General features: G+C 40.9%; 1 protein-coding gene across 6 annotated transcripts in view; it reads right to left on the bottom strand.

Moving 5' to 3' along the window:
• USP15 (ubiquitin specific peptidase 15) overlaps positions 1 to 17706 on the bottom strand; it is a 2212142-nt gene that overhangs the window by 240196 nt on the left and 1954240 nt on the right. For all 6 annotated transcript variants that reach the window (XM_044088286.1, XM_044088282.1, XM_044088284.1 and 3 more), the window contains one exon: positions 8883 to 9032. In XM_044088286.1, the coding sequence (XP_043944221.1) occupies positions 8883 to 9032 (150 nt within the window). The remainder of the gene's footprint in view (positions 1 to 8882; positions 9033 to 17706) is intronic.

Below are 17706 nucleotides of genomic sequence, written 5' to 3'. Positions count from 1 at the left end.
ACATATTAGGCAAGAAGGTCCTGGAATGTCTTCACCACTAAGGGGACAGCTGTCATTTCTAATATGTGGATGCACAAACTGGCCTCCTAGGATGACCATGTTCCTCGGACTGTCTGCCGTGAACATTGTCCCCCCCCCCCCCAAGAAAAAGTGCATCCATGTTTGTAGTGGCCAAAGAGGGAGGATGAAGGGAAAATCTGTGAGGAGGTTCTGGCTGTTTAGCTACAATAAGAGAATCATCATGCATGCAGCCATAAATCTGGTGGTTTTGCTCATGTAGTTCTCTATTTCTGACCACTGAATTTCGAGTGTGCACTGAAAAATCCTCATGAATGTCTGAATATGTAGTGCCAAGTAAACGTTTGCTGCCATCAAAATCACAGCCTTGAGGACTTAAAAAGTAATCGGAGGAGAAGGATAAGTTTGAATGGGAAAAATATGTTCTTGGGGGAAGTTTGTCTCATTTTTGAAAGGTATGCACATAACATCCTACAAACTACAAAGAATGAATTGGCTCCAACTGTGATTTCTCTTGACTTATAGAGACTGCTAGGGAATGGCAAAGTGGGAGGAGATGGTCTCTCGCTTGGACGAGTGACTTCTTGTTGGAAGAGACAAGCATTCAGTCAATTAGGTAAGGAAATAACTAGATTCCTCAGGTTCTCATGTGAGGAGCCACCACTGCCATGTACTTGGTAAACACCTTAAGTGCTGTGGTGAGAATGGCAAACTTCGAAATTGGGGCCTTGGAGATCAGGTGATTACATCTAATCCCTTTCTGTAAAGACAAGGAAGCATGGATTCCACCGTGACTATCCAGTGCCTGTTTTTTTTTTTTTTTTTTTTTTTTGAACATGGTGGTTTAGGCTGATGAGGTCCAGTACTGGCTTGAAGTCCTTCAATTTCCAAGGAACCAAAAATACTCCTGAATAAACCCCTGACCCTCTATGGTCTTGTGTAGTAGCACTTTTTAGATGGCTCTTTACAGAAGGTTTCAAAATTCTTTTTTTGCCACTCTCTTTTGACAGGATGGGACATCTGGGAAAATGGAATGAAACAACTTCTGGATATTATCTCCCTGGTCAGTTTTGTCCTGTATGAGGGCCATCAACACTGTCCTGCAGTGACAGACATCCCCCAACTGCCTTAAGCGTGGAACTGCCGCTATCTTGGAAAGGACTATGGAATCCTTGATTCTGTAGACTGCCTCCATCCCTAAATCAGTGTCCATATCGCCAACATGCGGTGAAAAAAGCTCCTGCTCTGAAACTGGTCAAAGGACTGTCTGCGAGACCTTCATGAACCAGTTTCTGAAGTACCACTCTGATTCCTTGAAAAGGACCTTTGGAGAGCTATGAATGTGACCTCATCAGTGGAAAATGTCTTGCACTCTTGCTCATTTCTTTCCAGCTTCTCTAACTCTGGGTCTGAAAACAGATGACCTATCAAAAGGGGCATTTCTTAATGGATGCTTTGAAGCTTTCCACAAGGTAAAAAAAAAAAAGCCAGGCATACTCATGGTAAAGCCTGTCCCTGCAGCTATATCTGCTCTATCACCTGCATATGTTAGTATGAGCCAACTATCTATGAATGTCTGGTGTCAGTGGTCATCTCAGTGCATCTAGGGTCAGTTCAGCTAAATCATGCTGGAAAATGTTTATATGCATTAGATTATTGCTCTTATGGTTCCCCATTCTCTCCAATGCCCTAGAATCCTTATCTGGGGGATGGACAGACAGGCTCTCATCCAAAGACTCACTCTTTTAGTTGCTGCCGCTACAAACATGGAGCTTCAATACTGTCTGCCCTTAAAGGGACACAGCATCTTGTGCGACTTCCTAGGAATGGGCACAGCCAAATTAGAATCTCTCCAAACCCTTTTCACTATCAGGTTGATTATGCTATCAGCAGAGTGAGCTACCAAGTAGTAGAAGTGGCAGGTCAAAAAGCCTCCATCAGGAGGTCTACAATACATGTACCCTTTATTTATTTTATTTTGGGTTATCTAATAGGAGTTATGAGTAATCTTCCCCTTCACCAACATCGGAATCTTGGGTTAGGGACTCTGTTAAAGAGTCTAAATGCCTTCTCTTGCACTTACACTACCTTGGCACCTCAAGTTGGGTGTCTTCTGACTGGAAGGATGTCACGTCTGTGGTGACCCTGAAGGATACCTTTTTCAGAGGCTTCTCAATGCACTCTGTTGTTGAAGCCCATGCTGAATGTCCAAAGCAAAAGAGTGATATTAAGGGATGGAGCTAAATGGGGGGTGCTTTTGGTTTGTCATGTCTTGAAAGTGAGGTCAATTTTTCTAGCACTTCCAATGCTGATGAAATCATTGCTGGTTTCGACATAACAGGTACCAATGACAATCTCTGTGAAAACAAAGTCAACATCAAAGAGGGTCTGGCATTAATAGACATTGACCCCAAGACTTCAAGGATCCAAACTAGTTCTGACACAAAAAGGTCAAAAGCTGACAAGCTGGACATGATGAGCCTTCCCTGATGGGACCAATGCTGACATTGTTGCAGACCACTCTGGGTCTGGTCACTCGATGCCAAACAGGATGATGTCAAAAAATGTGGGACTGAATGAGTTAGAGCCAAAGTATCCCTCTCAGCACTGACCCATCATAGATGAACCAATGTTGGCTATGAATCTTCAGCTGTCAGAAATGGGCCTGGGGAAGAAGCAGAAGACATTGAAGACTGGGGTTCAGACTTATTCACCATAGAGACAGAGGGGGAAGGCATGACACCCATCCCAATCTATGTTTTAATAAATTACGTCATCATGTACTCCAAATCAAACTGCAACAAATATTTCCTGATAGACTTCACAGTGCAGGAGGACATGGCAGAGGTGGACCTGAACTCCATGTATTGAGACAATTCTGTGAAGAAAAGACCCCTAACTCTTTTGCTTGGAGAAGGATTGTAAATAAGGTCCATCTGAAAACTGGAGATTTCCTTATTAAAATGCAATGAAGGACAGTTGATGACTGGCCCCCTGCTGAGGCTCCTAACAAAGGTGGATCATTGCCATAGTTTTTAGAACTGAATAGGAAGATTTAGCAGTCTGAATATAAGGAATGGGTTGCTTAGTAAAAGAATCCTTGCGCTGTATTTTTGTTCTTTTTCTATCTTCTTGTCCTTATCCTCTGTGTAAATTGTAAGCAAAAACTAGCAGGACAGCCATGGCAAAGTTCCACTTTATTAAATGATAAAAACATAAAATGGATAAACTTTAACTTATCAGAGGGCAGATTGTTCTCTAATACAAAGACTTTTGGGGAATATAAGACACTGTTTGTATGATCTGTTAATAAGTAAACTTACTGATGAGCCTTTATATCATTTCTTGAATGTGAACCATCCGATCATACCTATTAATAGTAAAGAAAGGCTATACAAACACATTTATCATTTATCATATTAGGAAGAAGAGTAACACCAATGCTTTAGCAAGACACTGTAATGAACATTCTACCCACCATCTTCTTTTCAAAGTTATTGACCAAGAAGTTACTGATGCAAAAGGTGGGCCACAGCAGTTGTTATTAGAAAAAAGTGAACTTATATGGCAACTCGGGTTAAACTCTTATACACCCCCTGGTTTGAATGCGGTAACCTCCTTGGCATGTATTTTGAAGTTGAAAAGTTTACTTCGATAGAAGTGACTTGCATAATCAGGTTAATTAATACACTTAAAATGTCTTGGTACACCATTGCAATATGATATTTTACCTAACACTAGACATAAGAATAGTTGTTTAGTTTGAATTAAATTCACTTAATTAATTTATTAGACTTGTCACAGCTAGAGTAGTGTGCTTCGTTGATTAATTGATTGAGTTGGGACAATCTTTTGTAAGTTCGGATTAACATTTTATATAACATTTTATATGTATATATTTTTTATATTTTGTATACTCTGTATAGAGTTTAGTAATTGTATTTTAAATTAATGACTGGTAAGTTAATGAGTTGATTAGTTAAATTAAGGCTGATCTGGTGCCTTTTTTGTTTTATAATCTTGTTTAGTGTTCTATGTTACCTAGTCTGAAGAAGTCTACCTATTGGAGTAGACGAAAAGCACTTAACATTAAAGGTTCGATTTTGTGTTCAAGAGTGTCCAGTGGCTGTCATTATTTTCGTTATTATGAAAGGCCTACCAAAGATCCATAAGTCTACAATTAAACCACCCATGAGACCTATTGTTGCAGGTGGAGATTGGGCCACAGAACCCCTTTCTATGTATGTAGAAGGGAAATTAAAACAAACTGTGTCTTGAATATCTACAATACTAAAGGACACTGCTCATTTTCTGAAGGATTTGACTGATTATATACATGAGTTTGAGGTTTCTTCATGTCTGATGGTTACTTTAGATGTCAAAATCTCTACCGAATGGTTGTGTCGAAGCAATAAGTGAAACTCTAACTGTTGAGTGTATTTTTACTAATGATATATCAATTTGATTTGTATGTTTTTGGATTTAATTTTAGAAAATAATGTTTTTATATCTGAAAAACAGCTATACTTACAAAAACAGTGTGTTGCTATGGGCACCCCATGTGCAAATTCTTAAGCAAATTTGGTAATGCATTTTTGGGAAAGTAAACATCTCCATAATGATATGTTTTCAAGGAACGTCAAATTTTATAAACATTTTGTTGATGACGTCTTTTTATTATGGACTGGGGGAGAGGACTCAGTTCATAGGTTTGTCTCATATGTAGAATCCACCACAAATTTTCTTAGATTCACCATGAAATATTCTCATGAGGAAATAGATTTTTGAGATGTATCACAAATTTTCTTAGATTCACCATGAAATATTCTCATGAGGAAATAGATTTTTGAGATGTATCACAAATTTTCTTAGATTCACCATGAAATATTCTCATGAGGAAATACATTTTTGAGAAGTATCACTTATAAGAGGACCTGGTGGAGATATTTTCACTTTCCTATATTGCAAAACGTGCTGAAGAAATGGATTATTAACTAATGGTAGCATGCACCCCAGGCATATCTTTCAGAATAATCACAAAAGAAAGATAAACTGGTAAACAAAAACTGAACCAGTGTAGACCGTCACAATCCCTTTAATGAAACTGACAAACCAACGTTGACAGTACTAAGCGCTTTCTCCCTTTACAATATAGGGCATCTTCAGAGTAAAAACAAGAGTGAACTGTTGTAACATTCATATATTGGTACTTATACTTTAAAATGCACACACCTCCTATGTGATTGGCCACTCACCCTGTCACATTCATTAGTTACTCTGGAAATTAAACATTTAAAGCTGTATAGTAAAAATACGTATACGGATACTGGAACATGTTCGAGATATTAGAAACAAAAAAACTACAAATGCATTGTATATGCACAGCCTGGAATGTATCAAGTTTAAAAAATTTTTATTTTTTGTCATCGACAGGATTCCCTACAATGAAAAAGGGGGGTACACAGAGACACTTTTGGAGGTTAAAGAGTGTCTTTGGCAATTAAGGCTTGACGCTTCTAAATTTCCAGGCATTAATGAACACATTTCAATTGCTAGTATACTAAAATACAGGGCCATTCAAATATAATGTTCTTCAAGTTATGTAGGTTCTTAATTTTAAAAGTGATTAAAATAATGTTTACAATATAAGGTCAACATACCTTACTTTTAAAAATATACACAATATATAGTATAACCAAATTTATATATTCTATATATTACTAAATTTATTTAACTTTTATATTTATACCAATACTTATATACTAGTTTTTTAGGATATATTTGATATGTGTTTCATATTGTACATCACAAGTATATTATTTCATGAAACATTGTGTATTATTACCTAATCTTCTATATAGTAGTCATGTAGGTCACCTACTATGTTAGCTTTATATTATACTAGACAGTTGTCACAGTATTCATTCATTCATTTATTTATTTATATACTGGACACAGTCTTAGTATTCAACAACAGAGTATACATTCAGTGTTGTCCTTTTAGTCTGTTGGTGCATTTACACATTACACTAACAGTATTTATTCATTATACCAACAGAATATATACAAAAGTTTATGTGTGTTTTTTCAGTTTTTGAAGAGGTTTTAGTTTTTACTATATGTTATACAGCTAGAACAATATATACATACATTTATACATTTTATTGTTTATTTTAGTTGGTTATTGCTTAGCTTAAATACATTTAATACTTATAGTTGAGTTTAATACGTATTTTTACTATACAGCTTTAAATGTTTAATTTCCAGAGTAACTAATGAATGTGACAGGGTGATTGGACAATCACAAAGGAGGTGTGTGCATTTTAAAGTATAAGTACCAATATATGAATGTTACAACAGTTCACTCTTGTTTTTACTCTGAAGATGCCCTATATTGTAAAGGGAGAAAGTGCTTAGTACTGTCAACGTTGGTATATCTTTCAGAATATTGTTAAGAGCCAGTTCAAGAGGTTATCCAGATTACGTACTAAGGAAGATGAACTAAGGAAAGAAGCAAATACACTTGTGGGGTTATTTCAGGACAGTGGTTACAATAAGAAATTGGTGAACAAAATACAGGGTGAAGTGTTAGCTAAGAGGTTGGATCCATGTGAAACAGTTGATAATAATGTTCATGACAGAAGTAGATCCTTAGGGAATTCTAGAAGAAATATGGTATTATTTACCACTAGATATACAAATAACATTAATACAATACGTAATATTATAAAGAATAATTAGCACTTTTTAATTAACTATGGATCAACAGACAGCTGAGGTTGTTGGAGATGCACCTACCTTTATCTATAAGAACAACAGTAACCTTAAGGAATTATTATGTAATAGTAAACAGCACAAATTAAATGGAGGGAAAAGATTAGATAACTACTCTTGTAGAGAGAGTAAGGTGTGTGTGATGTTACAACCAAATTCACCCTGACATGATGTTTATTTTTAAACCGAGATTTTATGCTGATTGTAACACCACCCATACAGTTTACTTGGCCACATGTAACCTCTGTTCTTGTTTTTATGTGTGTAAGATTATTAAGCGACTAAGGGATAGAGTTAGCAGGCATATATATGAAATACAAATTAAGAATGCTAAGAATGCACTTGCTAAACATATTATTGAGCTACCAGTTCATAATTTTAGCTTCAGGGTATTACAGACGGTTTTTAACAATGTGAGGGGTGGAGATATTAATAATCCCTTAGAACAAGTGGAATTGCGCTGGATCTTGAGACTACAGGCACATAGGCATCCAGGTATTAATGCTAATGTCAGCATCAAGCCTGTTTTAAGTGGGTGCAAACTTAGGGCCTGAGAGCATTTCTCAATATGCACACGCTGTTCTGTGACAGGCTGCTTTTATTATATAAATGTGCTTGATTTTTTGTTAATATATTAGGACCTGAAGAAGCCTATTTTTGTGTGTTTTTATCATTTATTAAAGTGGAACTTTGCTGTGGCTGTCCTGCTGTTTTTGCTTTCTATATACTGGTTTGGTTTTCCAGTCCAGGCACTTGGGGGTTGCTGGTTGATATTGTTTTTTGGATTATTCTGTGTACATTGTGAGGAAGAAGATGGCCCTTTGAAGCAACTTAAAATAAATGTAAAACAAATACTACTGTAGTTCTCCAATGTCCTTCACCTGAAAGACTTGCAGATGTTGCACTGGTCCCTTCAAATGATCCAACCCCAGGCACTCCACACAATTTGTCTGTGTCCTGGGGTAGGATCTTGTCACTGCACTGGCCACACTTCTTTAAATCTGGGGCCTGTTTCATACTAATTCTAAGCAAATGTACAGTAGCACTAAGCACCAGTAAAACTACCACCAAGAAGTAGAAGTTGAATCACGGTCAGTGGTACAAGTACCACACTCACCTTTGATGCAAAAGGCTGGTAAATCAACTGCTGACACTGTACTGCAGTGTAACCAACGTACTGCACTCCTAAGTTTGCCATCCTTCGGATGAGATATTAAAATGAGGTCCATCTACATGAGTTGGTGGCAGCTCAAGTGGATGTTAGAGATCCCATTATAGCTATCAAAAAGAGTATAGTTCCCCAATGCCTTGCCAAATTTTCCCTAATAGTATAAATGCCACCTCGGGTCTCCCCTAAAGAGAGATACTAGCTTAGTGGTCAACAAAGAATAAATAAATAAAAATTTCTCCAATAGCAGGAAAGGACAAATTGGAATCTAACTAGCCTAATAATCTCAAACAAATAATTACAATATTATGACTTTTTAAGCTAGGATAAAACCTGCAGACTGACAGAAGGGAAGATTGGAAAAAAAGGGAGAAGAGGAGACCAAAAGCAATATCGTTTGGAAGGTTAGAGACAACAGAGATTTAAGGTAAATATAGCTCCGACTAACTCTACTGGTCAAAAATACATGAAATAAGCACGTATCTCTCGAGTTTGTGCAGATCACGGTCAATAACTATGACAGCAATCGATATCTTGGTAACATGAAGTAGCAGTATATTGTGGGAGGTAGGAGAGAAGCTAGTGTTGTGTGAGGAAAGTGATTTGCCCTGTTGTAGCATAGTGGAGGACCAGTTCCATCCAGTGAAGTGGATGTACTGGATAATCTAGGATCCTGCTTGAAGAATGTCAGCAGAGCATGTACAACCCCCCTTAATATGCAGTGCAGACTCAACAGGCTCAAAATATGCCATTAAGCAAAACATGACTGATCAATTAGCTTGCAAACAGTACTGTGAAGTACAAAAATGTAACCAAAACCTGTTTTACACAGATGGTCAAATATATAGAAAATTATATTTCATTCCAAAATCTCTGGCTTAAACACACATATTGATGACTGATTAACATTCTGATTACCTACTTTATGGGAAAATCCACTAAAGTGTCCAGCTTGTCTCTCATGTACCTACTGTAGGAAAACCGCTTTAGATGGACCACAAGCACTGGCGGTAAATACCACAAGTCTAATTTCTTTGTGGCCTGCTGATGCTTCTTACAGTATGGACAATACCTGAAAATAACAAGACATAGCACATTACTTTAACAGTACACAGTATTAAATGTAATATAAACACACATGCAAACAGGAGGACTGCAAAGGGTTAAATTTGACTTTTTTTCAATAATTTTTATTTTCATTTTTTCATTTATATAAATCACAATAATTTCCATTCTTAAAGCGTGACCATCGGTGAGTGTTATACACTGCAGTCAATATAGTAACATGTAAGTCATAAAACATATCTATTTACACTATATACAAAGATGTTTTCTCATTCAATTCCGTTATAAAAACAGCACATACAAGAAGGATTTCAAGTTCATAGTTTGACTGTGTGATCGTGTGTATATTTCTAGGTTCCTTTGTACCTTGTTACTATGTAGTATGTATGATGTTTTATGCTAATAGGAAGTTAAAGGTTTGTTCCCAAATTTCTCTGGCTTTCATATTTTTGTTTCTTTTATCCATTACTATTTTATGGGCTAAAAGATATTTTATAGCTATTTTTTTTTAATCCCTCCCAAGATATATTTGTGGGGTCTAACCATTTGAGAGCTATGTATAACTTCATTAATAAGAAAATTATAATTATAAGTATATTCACTTGTTTTCCTGATATGTTAGATGGGCGAATATGTAGAAGGGTAAATTCCCATGTTAGTGTTGATGTTTGATATCCCATTTTTTGCGGTTGCATCTTGAGAGAATTCTAGAGTTTGTACACACATTTGCAACTCCAAAATATGTGCATTAGGTCTTCTACCTGGTCCTTACAGTGTGGGCAGTATGGTGATTTGCATGCATTAAATTTGTGCAGTACTGCGTGTGTGAAATATGCATTATTATTTATCAGGAGCTGCGTGTATGACAGTTTAAGGGGTACACTTTTATTTATCAGGAGCTGCGTGTATGACAGTTTAAGGGGTATACTTTTCAGTGTTAGATTGATTGCATGACTTATTTGCTGGTTTATGAATGGTTTTAATTTTCTCCAAAAGTTAGAGAAAATAAGGTCCTTCTGAAATTTGATTTCATCTATCATTTTATATGAGTTAGATATTGTTTTCCTTGTTGTAAGAATAGTCTTCCAAAGCAGAATACATTTTTCCATGTCACTACTAAGTACAGTAAAGTTTTGGAGGTTGCTGGAACAACTCTTTGATTTGTCTTAGAATTATTATATATGATTTGGGTAGATTTAGGTTATTTCTAATTTCTTGGATTATACAGTTAAGGTACGGGTAGATATCTTGGATTATTTTGTCCTTTAATTGAGGAAAAGAGTCAAGGTCTAGCATCTTATTTATTTTTAGATTTGGATTTTTATGGAGGGGTTGTAGCGTTACCATAACTTGCCCGAGGTTTAAGGAATGAAAGAGTTTTTGTGTTATATTTATAGAATGTTTTATGGGCTCTATAATGTTATAGGTTTGTAAATCTTATTTTGTTTAAAAAGGGAAGCACTTTGGGATTGATGCCTAGAGCTTTAATGCACCTATAGAATATTGTCACCTAAGGAGGTGACCAAGTTTTCATTGTCGGGTTGTTCTGCTGTTCTCAGTATTCTGTTAGTGTTGATAATAGAGTAATACGTTTTAAAATCTGGCAGGTTCAGACCCCCTTTGCTCTTGGGAAGTGTTAGTTTCTGATACAAAATTCAGTTTTTTTGGGTTCCCATATGAATTTTGCTAGGAAGGTATGAATTTGTTTGAAAAATTAATAATAATAATCTGTGATGTCATGAATATATGTTAGTCTAGGTAAAATGTTCATTTTGATTATTGATACTTTGGCCAGAAATGGTAGCTTAAGATTATTCCACCTTTTACAGTTTTGCATTATGCTTTGCCATTTAAGAGTTATGTTATACTGGTAGAATTCCTTGTTGTTCTGGAAGAAAGTAATTCCAAGATATTTAGTTTCTCCTTTAATTTTTATTGTATCTATTAGTGGTATTAATGAGATAAGTTTGGGTGGCCTTAAGGGGAAGATATTAGTTTTAGTGAGGTTTAATTTGTAGCTAGACATGATTGAAAATTATTCAATTGCAATTATTTTGGTTATGTCTGTGTTTGGTGTATTGAAGTATATGTTCAGATCATCCGTGAAGGCGGTGAGATATACTTTGACGTTGTGTGTTGGGGGGGGGTTATGGTATGTGTTTTGTTTAATATAAAGAAACAGGGGTTCTAGGTATAGGTTGAATGGAAAGGGCGATAACGGACATCCTTGTCTTGTTCCATTTTTTATCATAATTCTATTTGACCATGTTTTATTTATATGTAGGGATGTGTAAGGACTGCTACAGAGAATTTGGATGATCTGAATGAAATTGATACGTATGTCAAAATAAGGTAATGTTTGAAGTAAAAATTCTAAGCTGACCCTGTCAAATGCCTTGTAGGCATCTACTACCACTGCATAGATATTAATATTCCCCTGAATTGCAAAAGATATTAAAGGATCCAGTGTTAAAAGAGTGTTGTTGTTGGTCTGTCTTTGTGGTGTGAACCCAGATTGCTCTGGAGAAATGATTTTCTCTATCAGGTTTTTTAAATCTATTTGCGAGTATGGAGGTCAGGATTGTTGTATCTATATTTATAAGGGAGATGGGTCTATAACTATCTGGGGTTTTGGGGTCTGCATCTTCTTTTAGTATGAAAACAGTTCTGGAGGCATTGAAATGGATATCATTTATGTTACTTATTATATAGTTCAGCACATAGTATAGTAGTTTAGTAATTAGGGGGTGAAAGTTTTATAAAATTCTGATGCAAGTCCATCTGGTCCTGGGGCCTTATGTGACTTTAAATGTTTAATTGTTGTACTTATCTCATTGATGGAAATAGGTTCCGTTAGTTTTTTTTTTGTTCATCTAAATCTAGTTTAGGGAATTTTAGTTTTTGAAGAAAACGCTCTCTATCTTCCTTAGAGGTTTGTAATGTTTGTCCTCCACAGATGTGAGAATTAGAAGTTATGTACCTACCATAACGTTCCATGTTAGTTGTCTTCTCTCGCCTTCTTTCTTGCTGGATGGGTTCGGAGCCGATCCTCGGCTCCGACTCGGCACTTGCTTAGCTTGAGAACTCCTTTTACCAGCTCGAGGCAACCCTATATCCCATGATGCAAGGCGGGACTACCTCAGATCTCGTTTGGTAGCTAACCTACCCTGCTAAGGACTAACCTAATATATTTTAGGAAACCCAAGTTCATAATAAAAGAGTCCTCTAATGAAGGCTCAGGAGGAAACAACCTGATAGGAACTCTTCAAGATCTGTCCAGGCCAGGGGGAAGGAGGGAGGGACGCAAGAAAGAAGGCGAGAGAAGACAACTAACATGGAACGTTATGGTAGGTACATAACTTCTAAATGTTAAGTTGTCAATCTCGCCTTCATTCTTGCTGGATAGGACCGCGTCCCTAGCACCTGTATCCCGGGTGGCTCAATGGAACAGACTCTTGAGAACTGTGGAACCAAAACTGGCCCTGTCTCTGGAGGCCAAATCTAACTTGTAATGAGAGACAAAGGTATGAGGAGTGGCCCAAGTAGCTGCTGCACAAATGGTATCAATGGGTAGTCTATCCTGAAAGGCTGCAGAAGTGGATAGACTCCTGGTTGAGTGTGCTTTCGGTTTAGAAGGTAGTTGCTTGCCTCTGAGTGAGTACACATAAGAAATGGTGGAAGACAACCATCTGGATAAAGTCACCTTAGACACTGGGAGACCTTTCCTGTTTTCTGCATAGGAGACAAATAATTGGTCCGATTTCCTGAATTGTTTCGTTCTATGCAAATAGTACCTGAGCTGACGATGGACATCCAAAAAATGAAGCTTTTGTTCAGCTCTGTCAGAATAGTTTGGGAAAAAGACTGGTAGATCGATGGATTGATTAATATTGGTTTGAGAAACAACTTTGGGGAGAAAGGACGGGTTCGTTCTTAAGGATACCCTGTCCTTGTGAAAAACCAAGTAAGGGGAACGGATGCAGAGAGCTTGAATCTCGGAAACCCTTCTTGCTGAAGTGATAGCCAGTAAAAATATAGTTTTCCAGGTCAATAATTTCAATAAACATGAAGCAGACGGTTCGAAGGGTGGTAACATCAAGGATGCCAACATTAAATTTAGATCCCATTGTGGAGGAGGATGTTTTATTGGCGGCTTTAGGAGAAACACTCCTCTCAGAAAGGCCTTGCATAGTCTATGAGACATAATGTTATGATCTTGCAAGCCAACATGATACTTGGAAATAGCAGCCAGTTGAACTTTTACTGTAGATGAAGAAGATCCTGACTGAAAAACTTCAGCCAGGAAATCTAAAACAGAATGCACAGGAGCAGTAAAGGGATCAATATTTCTGCAATTTGCCCAAATGGAAAACGCCGCCACTTGCTAGCATAAACGGTTCTGGTGGACGACTTTAAAGAAGCCACTAAGATATCTCTGACCGGATCAGAGATCATAGGAAGCCTGGCTAGGGAAGGAAGTGGAGCAACCAAGCAGTGAGGTTGAGAGAATGAATGGCCCGGTGCTGTTGACCCGACTGGTGGATCAAGAGATCCGGAACTGGGTCCAGATGCCAGGGCTGCACCAGGAGGTGACGATGCAGAGACGGAAACCAAATTTGTCGAGGCCAGTAAGGGCAATGAGAATCAACTTGGCCCTCAAAACGGTGGCTTTCTGAATGACTTGTGGAATCAAGGGAAAAGGAGGAAAAGCGACAGAAGTCCCCGGGGCCAATCCTGGGTTAGAGAGTCTCTCAGGGGTTGGCCTGGTAGGGGAAAGAGGGTGAAAAAATCGGGGCACTTGTTGTTTTGGGGTGTAGCAAAAAGATCGCAACAAGGTGTGCCCCATTTCAGAAAAATCTGGTCCACTACAGATTGATTGAGAGACCACTCGTGAGGCATGAGAATGGATCTGCTCAGCCTGTCCGCCAAGAGGTTGGACCTGCCGGGGATGTGCGTTGCTATCAGAAACCGATGAGAGGAGATTGCCCATTACCAAAGTCTGAGAGCTTCTCGACACAACGGATAGGACCTGGTCCTGCCCTGCTTGTTGATGTACCAGACCACGGACATGTTGTCCGTTTGTACTGCAATAGTCCCCGCGGGAAGAAAGTCGTTGAGGGCTTGCAACGTTAAAAGCACCACTCTCATCTCCAGGACATTTATGTGCAGATGGTATTCTATGGGTTGCCACGTCCTGTGGACCATCCTGCCCTGATAATGCCCCCCCCACCCGATCAGAGAGGCATCCGTAGTAACTGTGGCAACCGGAGGAGGGGGAACAAAAGGTCGGCCCTGATGAAGAAGAGGGGAAGATATCCACCAGTTCAGATGAGTCCTGCATGATTGTGTGACTAAGATTTCGTGCCTCATCGGAAGACTGTGGAACGACCACTGAGTGAATAACATCCACTGCAGAAGACGCATGTGGAAGCGAGCCAGTGGTAGAAGAACAATGGCCGCAGCCATAAGACCTAGAACCTTTAGTATCAGTCTGGCTTTGACTTTGCTGCTCTGCAATAAAATCCGAACGTATTTTTGGATGTCCAGAATTCTTTGATCTGTTAGTCTGGCTAACATTTTGACGGTGTTTAATTCTGCGCCTATAAAGGTGATAGATTGGCAAGGCTGCAGAGAAGATTTTTCGAATTCACTGAAATTCCCAAACTCCTGCATAGCTGCAGAGTGTAGTCTCTGGTCTGAAGAAGCTGACACCTGGTGGTGGCGGAGAGGAGCCAGTCGTCTAAATAAGGAAACACCTGGAATCCTTGACGCCTCAGATGAGCTGTGACCACTGCCATGCATTTGGTAAACACTCTGGGGGCTGAAGTGAGGCCAAAGGGCAGGGCTCTGAATTGGTAATGACTGGTCCCTAGCCGAAAGCGGAGAAACCTTCTGGAGCGCCTGTGAATCTTTATGTGATAGTACGCGCCCTGAAGGTCTATAGAGCACATCCAGTTGTCCTTGCCCAGAAAAGGCAGAATGGACTGAAGCGTGACCATCCGGAATCTTGCCTTCTTGACAAATCTGTTTAGACTGCTCAGGTCTAATATTGGTCTCCAATCTCCCGTCCTTTGGGGACCAAAAGAATCTCGAGTAGACGCCGGATCCTACTTGATCTGCCGGAACAGTCTTTTTTCTAGGAGCTTTGAAACCTCCTGTTCTGCCAAATCCCTTTGACCGGGTGAGATGTCTGGAAGGGATATTTGAGGTACGGATACCTTTCAAGGGATTTTGTAACCCTCGGATATGATTGACTGTACCCACATATCTTGTGAAAGGGAATGCCAGGCTACTGGGTACAGCGAAATCCTTCCCCCGACTGCCTCCAAGGGTGGACAGTCGGGCAACACCTCAGGGGTGCTGAAAGGGCTTCTCAGGAAGAGATTCCCTGTTGCCCTGGTTCTGAGGACCCCCCCTGCCTCTAGGGCGGCGTCTATTTTTGTTACCCCCTCTGCCTCTGGGGGTAAACTGACCACGTGTGTCCGGTGTAGCTCCTTGGGCTTTGCGGAACCACATCTTCCCTCCCTTCTGACCCTTGGGATATGGTCTAGAAGGGGTGGAAAAATGGACTCCAACGGCAGAAAGAGTTTTACCGTCCTGCTCACACCTGGTCAAGGTATCCTTCACCTGAGGTCCAAACAAAGCCGAACCGTCAAAGGGGGTATTGGTGAAGGACGCCTTAAAGGGGTCCGCAAAATTACAAAGCCGCATCCAGGCTTGACGTCTAAGAGCCACTCCTGTGCCTGCGGCCCTGCTCGCTCCATCGGCCGCATAGGATATGAGCCGCATGGAGGAGTTGGATAAGGAATTCAGGATTGCTAGCTGTGAGGCAATCTTTTCTTGAGCCCCAGCAGCCGAAGGATCCTGGACCACTTCACCTAGTTCCTTGAGAATATCTCTTTGAAGCCTGGTGAAGTGACAAAGGTAGTTCAGCTTAACGATAGCAAAGGTCGCTGAAGAAAACATCCGCTTTCCATACCTGTCCATGGTCCTAGAATCTTTGTTAGGAGGATGGACAGGTACTGAAGGATCCGCAAGTTCCTTCTTAGTGGCTGCCGCCACCACCATAGCATCCACAGAGACGCCCTTGGAAAGAAACTGTTTGTCCGTAGGGGCCGTAATAAACTTGGATGGTCTCCTGGGGACAGGTTCCACAGAATCTGGAGCTGCCCACGCCTTCCGAGCCACTACCTGCATAAGTGGGTCGAAAGGCGGAGACACCCAGGAGGTGGAGGGTCGGGATCCAAAAGCCTCCAGGTATACCGACTCATCCTCGGAGCGGTCAATGGAGGGCCAATTCCCCCTCTGTTTGAGGAGCTCAAGGATGTCTGAAAAGGAGACATCCTCAGAGGGGGATCATGGGGAACCCTCCGACTCATCTAAGTCGGCATCAGATGTAGTAGACTCAGGGGAGTCTGTGTGTTTCCTCTTACACGTCCTCTTCCGAGGGGGTTCCCCTGCAGGATCAGGAGAAACCTCGGAAGAGGAAGATATTCCCAATGGGGAAACCTGGGGCGATGGATCCCTGGGCCTGAGAGCAAGAGGCTGGCAAGAGGTGTCTACAGGCACCGAAGAGGGAGGAGCTAGAGGGATGGACCGTTGACCTGGCTCAGGTGCCAGGACACTCCTCATCACCTCAAAGGCTCCCCTCCCCGGGAGACCGGAATATTCCCGTTCCGAGGAAATAGGAATTCCCGGCTCCACTGAGAGGGAAGGCTCAGAGGCTGATGTCGGTGCCGAGCTTACCAAAGCCGAAGCCCTGAGAGGGAGAGCGGGGTCGGACAAGGGTCCGATGCCACTAGCCCCCTCGGAGCCGACAAGGGAAACTCGACGACCGGATCCCTCCAAGGAAGGTCTCAAGGAGGAGATCGGAGCCGAAGACGACGGAGCCGAAAAAGGATGTATCGGTTCCGGCGCCGACACAGTCGCTGTCCCGAGAAGCTCCGGCTCCGAACTCTGGTGGGGAGTCGGAGGAGGAAGTTCAAGGGGTGAAGCAATAGCTGAAGTCTGCTGAGACGGGCTATGGAGCATTTGGGCCAGTGCCTGCGACTAACAGCCTGCTTACCACCCTCTCTAAATCGTGGTCAGACAGCCTGGAAGATCTCGAAGATCGGCTCCGATGACTCCGCTCTGACAAAAGAGGAGACCCAGGAGCCAAGTGGATAGATTCCAAAGACGGGGACCGAGATCTCTTCCTGGATGAAGTCATCGGAGCCGACGTCCTATGGGTTCCAGATGGAGCCGAAGGCTTCTCGGCTCCGATACTGGATACTGTGTCGGCTCCAGCCGGAGCCGACAAGGCAACAGCAGATTGGGTGTCGGAACCGACCCTAGCTGAGAAGGAGAAAGATCGGCTCCGGCCGGAGCCGATCTCGACTCCGAAGGAGTCGGAGCCACCGGGGAAGGCTTGGAAGCTGTAGCCTGACCCTTAGATGGCTTGGAAGGCTTACTGGACCCAGGTTTAGTGGGTGAACCTTCCGGCTTTAGCAAGCCACGGAGGATTAACTTATTCCTCCTTTCCTGCAGGACTCGCTGGCTAAAAGAGTGACACAAAGCACAGGAGTCCTGCAGGTGTAAAGGCCCCAGGCAGTAAACACAAGAAGTGTGACCGTCTGTCAGAGACATTTTCTGACAGCACGAGTCACACTTCTTGAAGCCCGAGACCTTTACCTCTTTAGACA

This window comes from Protopterus annectens, chromosome 11.part0 (genome assembly GCF_019279795.1).
Source record: "Protopterus annectens isolate FY-2018-M chromosome 11.part0, PAN1.0, whole genome shotgun sequence".
Lineage (NCBI taxonomy): Eukaryota > Metazoa > Chordata > Ceratodontiformes > Protopteridae > Protopterus > Protopterus annectens.
The sequence above is the reverse complement of the archived record's forward strand: the minus strand, read 5'-3'. Positions and strand labels throughout refer to the sequence as shown.